Source organism: Cydia amplana, chromosome 14 (assembly GCF_948474715.1).
Source record: "Cydia amplana chromosome 14, ilCydAmpl1.1, whole genome shotgun sequence".
NCBI lineage: Eukaryota > Metazoa > Arthropoda > Insecta > Lepidoptera > Tortricidae > Cydia > Cydia amplana.
The window spans coordinates 12,950,826-12,968,924 of NC_086082.1; the positions used below are offsets into that span (position 1 = coordinate 12,950,826).

At 38.2% G+C, this 18,099-nt stretch overlaps 2 protein-coding genes across 2 annotated transcripts in view; one reads left to right on the plus strand and one right to left on the minus strand.

Annotated features, from left to right (window-relative positions):
- LOC134654203 (beta-1,4-N-acetylgalactosaminyltransferase bre-4-like) overlaps positions 1-18,099 on the minus strand; it is a 325,142-nt gene that overhangs the window by 177,329 nt on the left and 129,714 nt on the right. The gene's annotated exons all lie outside the window — the stretch shown is intronic.
- Positions 900-4,058, plus strand: LOC134654358 (uncharacterized protein K02A2.6-like). Its single transcript, XM_063509822.1, has one exon. It carries the CDS (start codon positions 900-902, stop codon positions 4,056-4,058), a length of 3,159 nt encoding a protein of 1,052 aa, XP_063365892.1.

Consider the following 18,099-nt stretch of genomic DNA (forward strand, 5'->3'; position numbering starts at 1 on the left):
AATTACACATTACATCGGACTTCGAAATATGTCAACGGCTTACAAGCCTTGAAAATTACGAGAAAAAGTTTGACAACATCCAGAATGAAATAGAGTCACGAACAGAAAATATAGAGACCGAAATCGAGCAACGCCACGCGACAGAGGAATGTATTTTGCAATTAAAAATGAAGTTACACGGCTTACGCCCTACCCCCGCTGTCGAGGGATCCTCAACTTACGTGTCGGTGTCGCAGCACGCTCGGAGTCTTGAAGGCACGCGCGATAATACACCCGTGGCTGTACACCGACCCAAGATCACATTTCAACCATATCATGATCGAGAAGACTTCACAAATTTCATACGAAGGTTGGAAACATACATGCAACTAAATATCTGTGAAGATTCAAGAACCCGGACGCTAATGCTTTTAAGCTCTATACCACCAGACCTACACCAAAAGGCCTACGACTTATGTGCACCCGACAATCCGTGTGAAATGGATTTCAATCATGTTGCCAAAATATTGCAGGAATATGTAAATCCAAAGCCTAGCGTTTGGGCATGCCAACATAAATTTATTACGCGAGTACAAGATACACATGAATCAGTCATGCTTTATACCTCTGAATTGAAACGATTGTGCCAAGATTGCGAGTTTTCGTGTATTCACTGCAAGAAATCAATTTGCGATCAATTTCTTACTCTACAATTTATAAGAGGTTTACGCGACAACGATATAAGAACAAAACTCTTGCAGGAAGTAAAGGTAAAAAGTTTCACAGACGTAATAAAAACTGCAACTACACTCGAACTGGCAAAATCGGACAGTACCTACATGTCACCTGCACACTGCTCTACGCAAGAACCTCAAGATCAACACTTAATTAAAACTAGATACGATAGTTTTAAACGTAAAATGGATAACAAACCTCTTTCGATTAAAGATTTAAAGGGAAAATGTTTCCGTTGCGGAAGTCAAGAACATCAAGCAAATACGTGTCGAAGCATAAATGACACATGTACCAAGTGCAAGCGAAAAGGCCATCTTGCTCGAGTTTGTTTACGATCTACGCAAGCGAACAAACAAATAGAACATGAACTCACGGAAGATCACGACACGGATAGCTCAACTGAAACAGTCGATGACAACACACCCTGGGATATGAACTTAATACAATCCCGTAACACAGATAAGTTTATGATAAACGTGTCTCTCAACAACAAGGACACCGTCATGGAAGTAGATACGGGTGCGGCCCTGTCGTCTATGTCTTACAAAGATTTCCAGAAATTAAATACAGGGTGTAAAATATACAAATCTAAAATTACAATGAGGACATACACGAAAGAAGTTTTCGTACCGTTTGGCGTAGCCTATGTCACTTGCAAATGCAAAGATAAAATATTTGATGGAAAACTCTACATTATGAAAGAAGACTTAGATGCTATCTTCGGCCGAACATGGATACGCGCGATAAATTTATTCGACATGGATAATATTAATCAGCTCAATTTAGAAACACACCCAGACATCGAAAAACTTATCTCTGAATTTCCCAATGTATTTGATGGTACCCTAGGTTGTATACCTAACTACAAAGGTCGTTTCACCTTAAATGAAAATTCAACGCCAATCTTTGTCAAACCTAGACGCATTCCATATGCGTTAAAGGATAAGGTAGATGACGAAATAGATCGATTATGTAAACAAGGAGTCATCACAAAGATTGACAACTCAGAATGGGGGACACCTGTTGTACCGATTGTCAAACCTAACGGTAGCATACGCTTATGCGCAGATTATAAGGTCACCCTAAATAAATCAATTAGAGATGAACAGTACCCCATTCCTATCATAGAAGACATCCTGGTAGAGATGAATGGAGGAGAATTGTTCTGTACATTAGACCTTAGCCAAGCCTATTTACACATGATGATGGACGAAGAAAGTGCCATGATGCAGACCCTCAGTACACATAAGGGAACGTTTAAAGTAAACAGACTCATGTTCGGGGTCAAAGTAGCCCCTAATTTATGGCAAAAATTCATGGATCAACTGCTACAAGGAATCACCGGCGTCAAATGCTTTTTCGATGACATCATCATTCAAGGATCTTCAGAAAAAGAACTACTGGCTAGACTACGACAAGTATTACAAAAATTAAATGAAAACAACTTGAAACTGAACAAAGACAAATGCCATTTTATGAAGGAGAGCATTGAGTATTTAGGGCATATTATTGATAAAAATGGTTTACACAAGAATAAAAACAAAGTAAAAGCCATTACAGATACTAAACCACCCAGTAACGTAAATGAATTAAGGACCTTCCTTGGCATGGCTAATTATTATAACAAATTTATACCGAACTTGGCTTCAATATCTACGCCTTTGAATAACCTGCTTAAGAAAAACGCACACTTCGTGTGGACACAGAAATGTGCTGAAAGCTTTAATAGGATCAAAAAAGAAATACTCAGCGATAGAGTACTGACCCACTTCAACCCAGAACATCCTCTGGTTTTAGCTACTGATGCATCACCTACGGGTCTGGGAGCCGTTCTTTCGCACCGCTTACCGGATGGATCTGATAGACCTATTGCATTCGCATCGCGCTCATTAACAAGTAGCGAGAAAAAGTACAGCCAAATAGACAAGGAGGCTACATCGCTGTTCTGGGGTCTCAAAAAGTTTTTCCATTATTGCTACGGACGCAAATTCATACTTGTGACTGATCACAAGCCGCTAACCACCATTTTTCACCCACACAAGACCTTGCCAGCAATGAGCACAATGAGGCTTTTCCACTACGCACATTTTCTATCCGGTTTCAACTACACAATCGAGTACCGGACTTCCAACGATAATAGTAATGCAGATTATTTGTCAAGATTTCCAGTAGATACAATATCTCCCAATATAATTGATGTACATACCGCATTTCAATTAAATCAAATGAACACCATTGCGGTTGACCGTGTGAAAATCGCTGAAGAAACGTTAAGAGATCCCGAATACAGCATCCTATTACAAGCGTTAATGGCGGGCACGACCGTTCGCCGATATGGCTACAACGATAACGAACTTACCATTCAAGATGGGTGTATCTTAAAGGGAACGCGAGTCATGATACCAGCAGGGCTGAGAAAACATATATTGGATGAATTACATTCAGGACATCTCGGTATGGTGAGGATGAAATTACTAGCAAGAGGCTACGTCTATTGGAAAAATATGGACAAAGAATTAGAAGACGTAGTAAGAAACTGTCGTGAATGCCGGCTACACCAAAACGAGCCTCCACCGGTTACACTACACCACTGGGAGCCTCCGACCGGCCCGTGGCAGCGCCTCCATATAGACTTCGCGGGACCTCTGAAAGGACAGTCCTTACTTATAGTTGTCGATGCTTTCACTAAATGGGTTGAAATCTTCCCAACCAAAACGACAACCAGCTCTTGGTGTATCAGAAAATTACATGAGATTTTTATTACGTTTGGGTTTCCCTTAACACTCGTTTCTGATAACGGACGTCAATTCATTTCAACAGAGTTCGAAGATTACCTTAAGAAAAAAGGAGTAGTACATAAAACATCCGCACCGTACCATCCAGCTACCAACGGACAAGCTGAGAGATATGTCCAGACAATTAAAAAGGGTCTAAAATGCATGGACGCTGAACCAGGTAATCTGCACGACAAAATCTTAGCAGTAAAGGAGCGATTGTTGAGAACGCCGAGTACTACCACCGGCAAGAGCCCATATGAACTTATGTTTAAAAGAACGATAAGAAATATGTTGCACGTGCAGTTCAAGACCAGGGGGGAAGATGTGGGGACAAGGCCTGAAAGGTCCGAAGAGAACCACACCGTCCGGTCATTTACGGTCGGCCAAAGAGTTCAAGCAAGAGATTATACTAGCGGACGTAATAAATGGCAATTTGGAACTGTAACTAAAACTCTGGGCCGGCTCCATTACGAGATTAAGACGGATTATGGAGATATTTGGAAAAGACACATAGACCAGATGTTGAGCACGGTAATACCAATTCAAGATGCAGAAGACCGATCATAGAGATTTGCGACGGAGGTGTTATACCTATTTTGTATTAGGAGACCTCTATGGCCATAGAAGAAATAGTCTTGTCATTCATGTCAATGTCATTCAATAAAATAACGTAAACATTTAAATATGTTATTATTAATCTAAATAATGAATACATAAAAAGGTTCATCTATACGATTCGAGTATTAGGTTGCTGACTGGCATGCCATAGTTACTGACGTCAGTAACTCGCTCAATCTAAATCGTCCTTTAAGTGTAAGTTCGCGTGATTGAAATTGAAATGAGCTTCGAGAGAGTTCAATCAAATCAGCTCCGTATACACAGATTGGTTTATTTGAATGGGCTACTAATGGATCCTTGGTGGTTTCCAGTCCGGGTGAAGGCAGAACTAGTCAGAAGATTCTGGGCGCTGTTTAATTGACACAACAGCGAGTTAGTTACTTTAAATTGTTGACATTCGTTCATCAGGTCTTTGGCGTACGAATAGAAAACAGTTTATGGGTTTAAAAACGTTCGGAAAACCGGACTCTTTTCTGTGGACATTCCAAAAATTAACGATTTGGATAACATTTTCAAGACTTCCACCGTAGACATTCTAAGAAGTAGGTACATAGAAAGTTGTAACATGTCCATAAGTATAAAATATGAAAATTACGCGTTAAATTACGTTTATGAACAAATATTTGTTACAAGCAAACAAATCAATGCCCTTACCAGGATTCGAACCCGGGACCTCTTGTTTCGTAGGCAGGGTCTTTACCAATATCCTAGCCTGGTAGGAGGCCGTCAAAAGATTTCAGGAAAATCTATGACGTAGGGCACCGGAATTGACGTCTCTAACCGCTAATAAATTATATTTAGGGTTTGCAATCCGTAAGTCCGTCCGTCGTGCAATGCAAACCCTAATTATATATATTCTTCAAATAAATTTCTCTCAAAATTCGGATATTAATTCAACGAATAAACAATTTTCAACACATGTCTGCATGTCATAAGTTAGCCAGATCTCTTAACGGGAAAGTTTGTGCCACGTCGCTTGCATGGTAACGAGGGTGCTCTTCGCAATAACCAAAGCATTTTGTACTTGAATGTGAGCTAGCATCTAGTATATCGTGACCTAGAGGCTTTTCGAACTTATATCATTCTTAAGCGCGTGGTTGTTTTATGCGATAATCGCAAGTGATAAAAAAACTGATGAAAATGATAAAAGCGACTCCGTTCAGTAGTTAAAGATAAAGATAAAATATAGTTTATTCAAGTAGGCATAATTACAATGCGCTTATGAACGTCAAATAAAGCTAGGTAGACGGCTCCAACCCTCCACCTCTGCCCTGAGAAGATTTAAGGCCCCCCTCAATTGGAGGAGGGTATCCCAATATGGGACCGGCAACAAAATCGGCGGGACACATCTTTAAAAAAAAATTACATCTTATAATTAACATGCATTACGAGAAAATAAGTAAAAAGTTTTTGAGTATATCGCGAACATTCAAACATACAGTCGCGACGGGGACTTTGTTTTATAAGATGTATAGATAGATATATATAGATACCTAATTCACTTACAGAATGGCGATCGGTCGGTAGAGCTAAATCAAATCAAATCAAATAATTTATTTCAGAATAAAATTCCATATATATTCACAATAAAATAATTACAATAAAATTAAAATTAACTAAAGCATCTTTAACATTAGGTAATACTTACAAAACTATGTTAGCACACAAGAAACAAATTATTAGTGAAATACATTTAAATTAAGATTTATATAAGGTAAAGGTACCTACACTATTTAAAATTTATTTCCCCACTGTGGTATGGAGTTGAATCCATCGCCGCAGTATCGGGGAGTCCCACCTCTCGGCCAGTGTATGTAGGATGGTGTTCGTGGAGCCGCGCTCACGTCTCATCATCGAGGCGGCCCGTTTCCTGGTTACGGCGAAAGCCGCGAAAAAGGAAAGGAGCTAAGAATCTCTTCCTTTCTGACTATGTACTAGTAACGTACGTAAGTATACAAAAACGCGAGTTCTTGCACGTCTTGCCCTATGACGGTCTTCCCAGACTCCACATTAACCTAAGTATATCTTTATCCTGGTCGCAATTTGCGGTGTTTGAACAAAACATACAGGGTTTATATTATAATGTGTAGATAAATTATATTACATGTGTACTGGTTTCCGTGAAGAAAGTGCTTTAAGTCGTGAATAACATCCTAGATATGAAGGCGGATTGTCGGATGCAAATGAGTATATCTTCAAAATGTCGTATCTTTTCTTAAACTACACCTGCAAATTAGACCCTAAATTTTCACCAACTGGGTTTACTTTTATAAGCGTTGTAATTTTTGAGTGTTGACGGCTTCGTATGACGCCCGGAATTAGTGTTAAACTCGGCGAGTAATAAGATTTTCGCCTTAATATGAAAGGTTCTGTCAAAATCGTTAGGGAATATTCGCTAGCGAAAATTTGGCATAAGTTTCGTTAAAATTTGAGCTGCCTTGTCGATATTAGATTTCGGGGTTAAGTTAGTCGAAATGTTTTATTCTAGGTTCATAAGCGCTTCTCAACACGACCCTGTGCTATTTAAAATGATTATTTCATCCATAATTATTTAAGATGAAGTGACAATTCGAAAGTGCTTGTTCCTAGGCTTAAGTACTTGTATAAATAATGTTTCGCGACTTTCGAGTTGACTTGAAATTAGCCGTTAAAGTTACTTCACACAGCCACCCTACGAGTAATACCAGCCAACATAAGGAAAAAACACAAAATTTGCATCAAATTACTTTATTCAAAAGTGGTCTTGTGAATAAAATGCAACTGTCTTATCAGTTTTTGAACAATCAAACAAACGAGCCTTTACGAGCTTGTATGGTGAAAAACAATTTTAATTTCTCTGAAAGAGTGTAATTGTTGTTCTAAAAGGTGTGCAGAAAATGATACGTTTCTGCACTAGAGCACATTTTACATTCCAAGTACGATTTTTTTTTCGATAAACCAATTGAAATTTGGATTTAAATGGATTTGTTATACCAAACTACCTCGGCAGAAATGAGTGCCTTTCATCCCTTGGTTAACAATCTTTTATTAATTTTAATTTAATCCCTAAGTTTAAAAACACCACTATCATAAATTGAGGCCTCATTGTCATCTCGATGCCTCACGGTGCGCATTGTAAGGTTCAAAACAAAATGAAAATTTTTATTAACCTCCCATAAATTCGTAACGTTATTTTGTAAAAACACAATGACCTAACCATCATTCAACGTTAATAAAAGAAATGCCCAATGGGACAATAAATTAAACTCGGCGGTATCATTCGCTCTGTTCAGCGTATTAACAGTAACCGTTTCGTATTTCACCAGAATTTAATGAAAAAAAAAACGGAACAAACATGTTCTCTTGGAAATAGAGTTCAAACTTTTAAAAATATTTACGATGTAGAGAAAAAAACATGTACCTACTTACTTGAGCCAATGAGGAAATTTAATATTTTTAAAAGTCCTTTAATATTTTTTTATTTATTAAAATCCTGTTTGCGTTGAATCTGGAGTTATCTTGCATGCATTACCTGAAACAAATGAAATTACACTATTATTTTTAAATACGAGTACCTCTGACCGTCTGTTGCCGTTAAAAAGTTCGTAATATTTATAGTAATGGGAAATTTCCTAGTTTACTGCTAACTGCTGAGTCGTGTCGTGATCAGCCTGACAAAATCTGGTTGGTGCAACCGCCCCTTTGTCATAACAATGTTGACTGACTTTAGAGATTTCGGAATTATATTAAAACAGAATATTTTATAGTCTTCTATTCGTCTCGTAAAAGTGACGAATGTCAAATTGCTAAATTTAGTAGTTCGGCAGTTTGGTAATTCGGTCACCTCGAGTAAAATTTTATAGGCTACAGGCCAGTCTTTACGCTTCAGGCCAGAGGGGCTAGCATGGCCGGCTCTTTATCATTTTGTAGCCATGCCTGTCACGTTCTAACAAGTATGTAAGTGCGAAATTGACGCATGACATGACAGGTGATAAAAACGCGACCATGATACCGCTGCAGGACTGTCAAATGTCGTGTAAATAAAATTACTCCCGATAAAAATATTTTTCGTATATGTATAATCAAGACTACTGAGTACATAGGTATGGTATAATTCGTTATCTTCATAGAACATATTTACACGTAGTATATGCTATTAAGCTAAGCGCTCTATTCCGAGTTATTGGACAAAACATGTGCGATAAATCTTGGCAAGATGTAGTAATCTCCGCGACACAAAGCAATTTAATCGAACGACGACTTAATTGGAAATCTAGCCAATAACAACAAACCCATATGATACATGAGCAACGGCACAGAGAAAATTACGGTCAGTAGAATAACTTTCGTCTTTTATTTGTTAATGTTAATGAGGTACCGTTCGAATTCAGACTGCAGCAGTATTGCAGCGCGACATTGCTGCCGCGAATATAGGAAATCCGGGCAGCAACATCGATTTTGACATTTTCAACTGCAACTGCAACAAAGCCGTCAACTGCATTACTACAGAGACAACTAGCTGCCTTGTTGCAGGAAACATAAAAAAATTAGAAGATACAATTTTTTACGGTTAAAACGCTACCGGGCTTCGTGTTTTTGAAGTGGCGTTTCAGAATTTTCTTAACCTCTAGCCATGTATGGGCGTCAAACCTTGCCAAGCAAAATGAAATTTTATTTTGTCAACACATAGTTCAAATTAGAATGGAACAGGAGACCTTTTTATAGGTCTCTGGGCGGCTAGAGGTTTAGTTGGTTTTACTGTGGCCTTGGAATTAAGTAATGCAGTTGAGATTATCAGCTGTATTCGAACAATAAGATATCCATATCGTTTCAATATCTAATATTTGACGTATCTTATTGTTCGAATACGGCTGTATGTGTTCAATTTAAGCACAGTCATCGCTGGATCGCGGAGCAGATCGGCGGAGGAAATTGGATGATTTAAGCCTTCGGAAAACGGATTGAGCACATTGTATGACAAATACAATTGAATGTAGGTACTTAATAGGGGGTTAACGCAAAATTGTGGTCATACAACTGAATTATTAACACGTTTTAATCTAGGGAAAATGCCATCAAAAAGCGCTTAGGAAAACTATTTGCAAGGGCCGACTCTGTTGGCTTCGGTATAATAAATTCACGAAAACGTGTCCAATTTTCATTTATTTTCAGTTGTATATCATTACCCTGCATACTATAGCGGTATAATTTAAGTAAAAATAGCTAGGACTCTAGCAGAGGGATCTGGGGCACGTTTCTCAAAAGCTTGTAACTTGTAATACAAGTGGAAGTCCCTTTCTAACAAATGCTGTCAAAAAGTGACATCCGCTTGTATTACAAGTTACAAGCTTTTGAGAAACGGGCCCCTAATCTGACGGATCTAAATTGATAATAGAAAATTGTGTTAAAATAACAGTTTTGTGTTTAGATTAACTTACTTACTGTGTACTTAAGAAATATATCAGATTAGTATCTGGTAAATGGAAGTTTACTTTCACTAATTAAAATTCTATCTTCAGAGCGCAGTCTAACGAGAAACGGTCTAGAATCTAGATAAGACGCTAACGACGTGTTCTAATCTAGGCTATAAAATCTAGCCTTTACTTGAAAGTAGTTTAACATGTAGGCGGAAAATCGATTTAAATTAATAATTCACTACCGATACTTCACGCCCACGTAGGTACACTTGACACATAAAGGTCTACAATAGTTCAGTCGCCATCAGATATATTAGAGCGGCCAAGGTGCTAAAAAATATCTGAACAAGCACCTTAACGCCTTAACAATAGAGGATGCGTAACTTACTTTCTAATATGCATCTCGCTAATACTGGCATATTAGTGCGAGCGAGATGTACCTATAGAAAGTAAGTTACGCAGACATTAGCGAATATGTCAGTGTCAGGTCAGTGACAAGCTCGTGGTAGCCGTATTAGGTCTCAACACAACAAGTATAGGTTACGTGTACCTATTATAGTATAGTATAGGCATTTCGAACACCTGAACCTAAATTTACATAATATATGTGTGCCTATCTTGTCTGTCGCAGCAAATTAGCCTAAAACGGAGTGTATGTAAGCATACCAAATTTCGTACTGAAAACGATATGTACCTACAGCGCTCGAATTTCAACCTTTTTACTTTCAAAATAGCGTTCGTATTTCTGGAACAGCAGATGGATGTAAGAAATAAATTGTTGTCAAGTATTTGCGACACGTATTTACAGAGCATGACTAACATTTTTATGTTTTCTTAATGTATATGTACAATAATAATACGTATTACGCGTAATATCCGTTATTGCTCCTGAGCGCCTACCGCGAACCACGTTCGACGTGTTGCCTCTCTGTCGCACTTGTAAATTCGTACGTAAGTGTGACAGGGAGGTAACACGTCGACCGTGGTTCGCGGTAGGCCCTCTGTAATCAGTTTGCGAAATGAGATTCCTTTATTTACCGAAGGCTTTGTATTGCCCCGATGGTATAGGAACAAACAACTTTAGACCTTAATGTGTTTGTTATACGGGCGTTAGCGAATGCAATGTGGTTGTAGTAAATACGAGAAAACAGGGACGGCAATTATTATCAATATTACCATAAATAAATAAGAGAAAGGTTTACTTACGCATTTTGAAAAGGAGATTGTAAATAAGGAAGAAGGTAAATTGTGTGCACGATTTTTCCCTTCTTACTTAATGTTATTAGGGTTCCGTAGCCAAATGGCAAAAAACGAATTCGTCATGTCTGTCTGTCTGTCCGTCCGTATGTCACAGCCACTTTATTCCAAAACTATAAGAACTATACTGTTGAAACTTGGTAAGTAGATGTATTCTGTGAACCGCATTAAGATTTTCACACAAAAATAGAAAAAAAAAACAAAAAATTTTGGGGGTTCCCCATACTGAAAGTCAAAAAATTTTTTTTCATCAAACCCATACGTGTGGGGTATCTATGGATAGGTCTTCAAAAATGAGACTAAGGTTTCTAATATCATTTTTTTCTAAACTGAATAGTTTGCGCGAGAGACACTTCCAAAGTGGTAAAATGTGTGTGTCCCCCCCCCCCCCTCCCCCCTGTAACTTCTAAAATAAGAGAATGATAAAACTAAAAAAAATATATGATGTACATTACCATGCAAATTTCCAACGAAAATTGGTTAGAACGAGATCTAGTAAGTAGTTTTTTTTTTTTAATACGTCATAACTCGCCTAAATACGGAACCCTTCATGGGCGAGTCCGACTCGCACTTGGCCGCTTTTTTTTAACTAGCGATCCGCCCCGGCTTCGCACGGGTAAACCGTAACAAATTATACACCTAAATCGTACTCAAGAATCACTCTATTGATAGGTGAAAACCGCATGTGAATCCGTTCAGTACTTTTTGAGTTTATCGTGAATATACATACATATACAGAGAGACGCGGAGGGGCTTTGTTTTATAAGATAGTAACATAAACGTTATTCGGCCTTGAAAAGACCAACAAATTATCTTTCGGTTTACGCATAAGTTACTTTTTGTGGATTCTTCCCTCGCCCCAGAGTAGAAAACAGATGAGTCGATATCCGCGAGCCATCAGTCGTTGTCGCGACTCCATTTGTCACGGGATAAAAACATTGCCGCGTAATGAACTAACTGGGGATTAATTATCTGTCATTAGCACAGAATAAGTAATAGTATTATCATACAGAACGGCCACGCACCGCCCCGCCCCGCATTATCTTGCCCCGCGACTGGCCGCGACATGAATCTGGCGGACTTTTGTCGTGCTCTCAGTAAAGCGACTTACCCACACATACACAATGACGCGTGTACAAACGTGCCGTGCTTACTTACATCACAGAATAAGTAATAGTATTATCATACAGAACGGACACGCACCGCCCCGCCCCGACTCGGATTACCTCACCCCGCGACGGACGGACTGACGGACTCCTGACATACTTTCAGCACAGGGCGGACACGCCATACATCAAAAATGATTTGCGTTTATATGTGTGCGCGGCACGTCTGTACACGCGTCATTGAGTATCTGACGGAATTCTGGCATGCTCTCAGTAGAGCGACTTACGCACACATTTATTAGCTTTTATATTTTCTGTACTCATTTCATTCTGTATTAATCCAGGCTTGACAATGTAACACCCTAATATTATATCTAGTATTTCTTAATAAACTGGATGATTAATACAGTGTACCAACATTAGGTTATGGTAATAATGACAGTTCGCGTAAGCCCGCCGAAACATCAGTTTTGGCGCGTAGAACGTATATATGTTATCTGTGGTAATATATTTTTCTGGCTGTCAAGCATTTTTGTAACACGAAGAGAGAAACGTTTGTAAAAGTTACCGATTAAAACCACTGAAGAAGTACTACGTTTTCATATTTCAAGCATCTTACGAAACCCCAGAAGAGGCTCACGAGGTGAGCTTTCAGTTCAGAAGCCGGGATGAATTGGAGAAGCTGGCTCTTTGAAACCGACGCCCGCCTAGCTGTACAGGACAAGAATTCTATGAATCGGAAGATAAGGTCACGAAACAAAAGACTGCCGTAAAAAGGCCGATTCAGGTAGTAGTAGCAATAATAAGGAACGGCAGAATTTAAACGGAGAAAAAACTATATTATGTATTGATAATTTTGATAACTCTACAGATGGAAATGAGAAATATTTTAAGTCCATTCATGTTAACGGGGTACAGAGCCAGGCATATGTTGATTTTGGGAGCCGGTGCACTCTGATGAGAGAAACTAATGCTCGAAATTTGCTTATGGATTGGGACCTTAGCGACTTACCTTTATTGAAGGGATTTGGCAATTCGTTAGTTAAGCCTTTGGGCAGGAAAGCAGTGACTCTAGAAATAGACAATGTCAGAGGGGAGGTTAAAATTTTGATTGTACCCGATCAGTATTTGCTAGCACCTATATTAGTTGGACAGACATTTACTGAACAGCCGCATGTCATGGCCTTTAAAACAAACGATGAGTTGATATTTTTGCAAAAACCTGAGATTGTGGGAGAGAATGAAAAATTGCAACTATTCATTCAGGATAATATTGCTATCTTGCCTCGTTCCACCTCTCCAATGGATGTCAAAGTGGAAGGTGATTATTCAGGTGGACTGTTTGTACAATATGGCCATAGACAGAAAGTAGGTAATACTGATTACATGGTTCTTCCAGGAATTTATAAATTTGAAAATGGTAAAGGATATGTAATGATAAGTAACTTATCAAATAAAACCTTAAACTTTAAAGTTGATGAGTTACTTACTCGAGGTTATCGGTACAAAGAAGTATCCAATGAATATGTAGGCACATGTACCACTAGTCAAACTGGTGATTACCAACCATTGCCAATAGATCAAGTGAAATTAGGTATAGAGCTAACTGAAACTGACAAACGTGCATTCTATAATTTACTAGACAGGTATAGGGATTGTTTTGCGTTGAATCTCAAGGAACTAGGAAGGACCGACTTATCAAAAATGCACATAACTTTAAATGACAATGTACCAGTAGTACATAATCCTTATAGAATGTCACAACTTGAACGCGAACAGTTGTCGAAAATAATCGAAGATCTGTTGTCAAACGATATTATACGGGAAAGTACGTCTTCCTATTCAAGCCCGGTAATATTGGTGAAAAAGAAAAATGGTGAGAAACGCTTGTGTATTGACTACAGAGCTTTGAATAGGAAAACTCTAAAGGACAAATATCCGTTGCCTCGAATTGAAGACCAGTTAGACAGTTTAGGAGGCAACGCTTATTTTTGTAGTCTCGACTTGGCGTCGGGATATTATCAGGTGCCAATGGATGAGGAAAGTAGGCATCTCACAGCGTTCGTTACACCTGACGGATTGTATGAGTTTAATCGCATGCCGTTTGGGTTGGCGAACGCTCCGAGTGTTTTTCAGAGAACCATTAATGCTATGCTGAGAGGTTTTGGTCGGAATTTGGCTTTGGCCTACATGGATGACTTATTAGTTGCTTCCAAAACCGTAAGCGAAGGTCTAGATAAATTGGAAAAGGTGTTTCAATTAATACGATCCGCTAAACTCACGTTAAATTTGAATAAGTGCCACTTTTTCCAGACCCGTATCGACTATCTGGGGTATGAGATTAGCTCAGAGGGGGTACGACCGGGTTTAGGCAAAATCCAAGCTGTACACGACTTTCCGGTACCGACAAACGTACATGAGGTTCGTCAATTTATTGGGCTCACGAGCTACTTCAGGCGCTTCATCAAAAACTTTTCAGTCATAGCGAGGCCATTGACGTCCCTTACAAAAAAAGACACGGTTTGGAATTTTGGTGAATCTCAAATTAACGCTTTTACGGAGCTTAAACAAAAGTTGACTAGTCGCCCAGTATTAGCATTGTACGATCCAAGTGCTGAATTAGAAATTCATACAGATGCTAGTAAGTTAGGCCTTGCAGCTATACTTATGCAACGTCACCCTACAGCGGGGCTGCAACCTATATCGTATTACAGCCGCCAGACCACTCCTGACGAGAGCAAATTACACTCCTATGAGTTAGAAACGCTGGCAGTGGTCTGTGCTTTGGATCGGTTTAGGGTATATGTACTCGGTAAGGCCTTTAAAGTAGTTACAGACTGTATTGCCATTCGTAGCACAATGACCAAACGTGATTTGATACCGAGAGTGGCGCGATGGTATATTCTTATGCAAGAGTACGACCTGGTTATAGAGCATAGGGAGGGTACTAAGATGCTTCATGTAGACGCTTTATCCCGAAACCCAATACAGTCCGAATCAAATGAAATTACGGAAGTAGTAGATATTTTATCAATTGACGATGATACATGGCTTCAAACAGTACAGCAACAGGACTCTGAAATACAACGTATTATGAACATACTGAGCGATCCAAATACTAAAGAGATTGTTGAGGTCCATAAAAATTTTACTCTGAAAAACGGACGTTTATATCGAATAATAAACAAGAACGAGGAAATAAATCTCAAATGGGTAGTCCCAAAAACAGTTCGATGGCAAATAGTTCGTATGAACCACGATGATTTAGGTCACGTAGGATTCGACAAAACTTACGAAAAAGTCAGTCGCGTGTATTGGTTCCCAAAAATGAGACGCTTCATCAAAAAGTATTGTAAGGCGTGTCTTAACTGTGCGCATAATAAAGTACCAGCTGGGCCCAAGGAAGGGTATCTTCATCCGATACCCAAAGTAAATAAACCGTTCGATACTTTGCATACAGACCACTGTGGCCCATTCCCCATGAGTACATCCAAAAATTGTTACATACTTTGTATAATTGACGCATTCACAAAGTTTATTTACATTAAAGCTGTGAAAAACACTAAAACTAGTACTACCATAAAAGTGTTCAATGAATATTTTTCTCTCTATGCCGTACCGCGACGAATTATCTCAGACCGTGGAACTAGTTTTACCAGTAAAGAATTTGCCGAGTTCCTGAAACAAAGAGGTGTCATGGAACATGTGTTAAATGCTGTCGCCAGTCCTCGCGCGAATGGACAAATCGAGAGATATAATCGTACAATTGTAGACTCGTTAACAGCCGTTAATCATGATAAACCGGATAACTTATGGGATTTAGCTGTACCTCAAGTTCAATGGGCAATAAATAACACGGTTAACAAGACGACAGGTCGCACGCCTGCTGAAGTGTTATTTAGTTTGAGGCCTACTGGGTGTTCAGATGGGGTCATGAATACTGTAGTATCAGAGTTTGAGCAACCTCAAGACATCGACAAGATAAGAGAAGAAGTTGCCCAAAATATAGAAGAAAGTCAAAAACAGCAGAAGGAACATTTTGACAAATCCCGAAAAAAACCTGAAATATACAAAGTAGGCGATTTAGTACGCGTTCAGAGAGAAGCTCGTGGTGAACCAGGGCAAAGTAAAAAGTTAGTTCAAAAATGCGCTGGTCCGTATAGGATCAGTAAAGTATTAGGTAACGACCGGTACGAAGTGGAGGATACTCCCATCACACGTAAACAAGGTGCTAAAGCGTACAAGGGAACTTATGCGGTAGATAAGTTGCACCCTTGGTTAGTTTTCAGTAATGATGTTATTTCTAGTGATTCAGAGTGAAGACAAAGGTTAAATTTAGAGCAATTTATGTTGAGTGAATTAATAGTTAATAAAAAAAAAAGAGAAAAAAAACCACGAATGTGAAAACTTATTAGTTTCAGAGCTATTGTAAAGTTTTAATGTTTAGTAAACATAATTAATTACAGTTGTGATAATAACTTGGGAAACAAGAGACTGGTGTGAATAGTATATTATATTGCTAAGAATACTATCTGATTACTTTTGTGATGTGTGAATAGATTAGAGAAAGTCAATGTGTGATATATAATTAAAACGTTAAAATGTATGTTACTACAACAGATGCGTAGTTGTAACAATTTAATATTCAGCGAATAAGAGAGTTTTGTGATACTATTATAAACATGATAATGTCTAAAATGAGCCAGAGAATTTAGTGAATAAAAAAAAAAAAGAGAAGTTTATTTTATAATTGTTTATAATACTGAAACCTAAGTGAATTTATATTGAAAAGTGTATTTTTGAATGTCTTTGATTATTTGATAAAAGAGCGAATCATTACAAAAGTCATGTAATGATGTGCCAGAGAATTTAGTGATAAGAAAAAAAAAAGTATAAATATAATTGTAATTCAGAAGTCTAAGTGACATGTGAATCAATATTGAAAAGTGAAAACTTCTGAATATCCTTGATTATTTGATATGAAAGAGCGAATCATTACAGAAGTCATGTAATGATGAAAATTAAGAGTGAGTTATGTATAAGTTATAAAGTGAGTCATTGTAGATGCAATGATGTAAGATAACAGTGAGTCAATGACATGAATGACATGCATTGATGTAGTCGTTAAGAGTGAGTCGTTACAGGTATTGGAGATATGCCTGTAGTGATGTAGTTGAGTTTTTTATTTTTTATGGTTTTCTATTGTTCATTATTTGGTTGTGCAGTATGCGTAATGTAGATTATTTCTGTTTAACTTTAAAAAAAAACGCAGAGTCGCGTTTTATGTCAGGATTAGCCGAGTATTAGCTTTTATATTTTCTGTACTCATTTCATTCTGTATTAATCCAGGCTTGACAATGTAACACCCTAATATTATATCTAGTATTTCTTAATAAACTGGATGATTAATACAGTGTACCAACATTAGGTTATGGTAATAATGACAGTTCGCGTAAGCCCGCCGAAACATCAGTTTTGGCGCGTAGAACGTATATATGTTATCTGTGGTAATATATTTTTCTGGCTGTCAAGCATTTTTGTAACACGAAGAGAGAAACGTTTGTAAAAGTTACCGATTAAAACCACTGAAGAAGTACTACGTTTTCATATTTCAAGCATCTTACGAAACCCCAGAAGAGGCTCACGAGGTGAGCTTTCACATTCTTGTCGCGTCCAGTCGCGGGGCGAGGTAATCCGATTCGGGGCGGGGCGGTGCGTGTCCGTTCTGTATGATAATACTATTACTTATTCTGTGCTCTCAGTTCGGCTAGCGACGCCGCGACGCGATGACGCAACGTTCAAAATGCCGGTGTATTGCGATGTATGGTTGTTTGTCAAATTTACGAAATAAAGAAAGAAGTTTTTTCCGCTTTCCAAAAGAAGAAATGAAATCCAAATGAAATAACTTTTCCTTTTTTATATTAAAAAGTAGCGTTTTGTAATTATTTATATTTAGACCACGCTAAATGTGTACCGACATGGCATACTTCACGTAAATATTTTACGGCCTTTACGGGTTACGAGTGAGTTTGCATATAGGTACGTTCTAATAATATTAGCTGTGACCTGTGAATAGAACAGTTTATTATAGCAAGGATCTAGGAGAAAATACCATCATGTAAATTATGTTTGTTTCTTTAATTTTAGGATTTAAAATGTTTGATATATTTACGTTACGAGTACAACTATAACGCTCCGTGAACTCAAAAAACATGTAAGTGTTACGGCCAT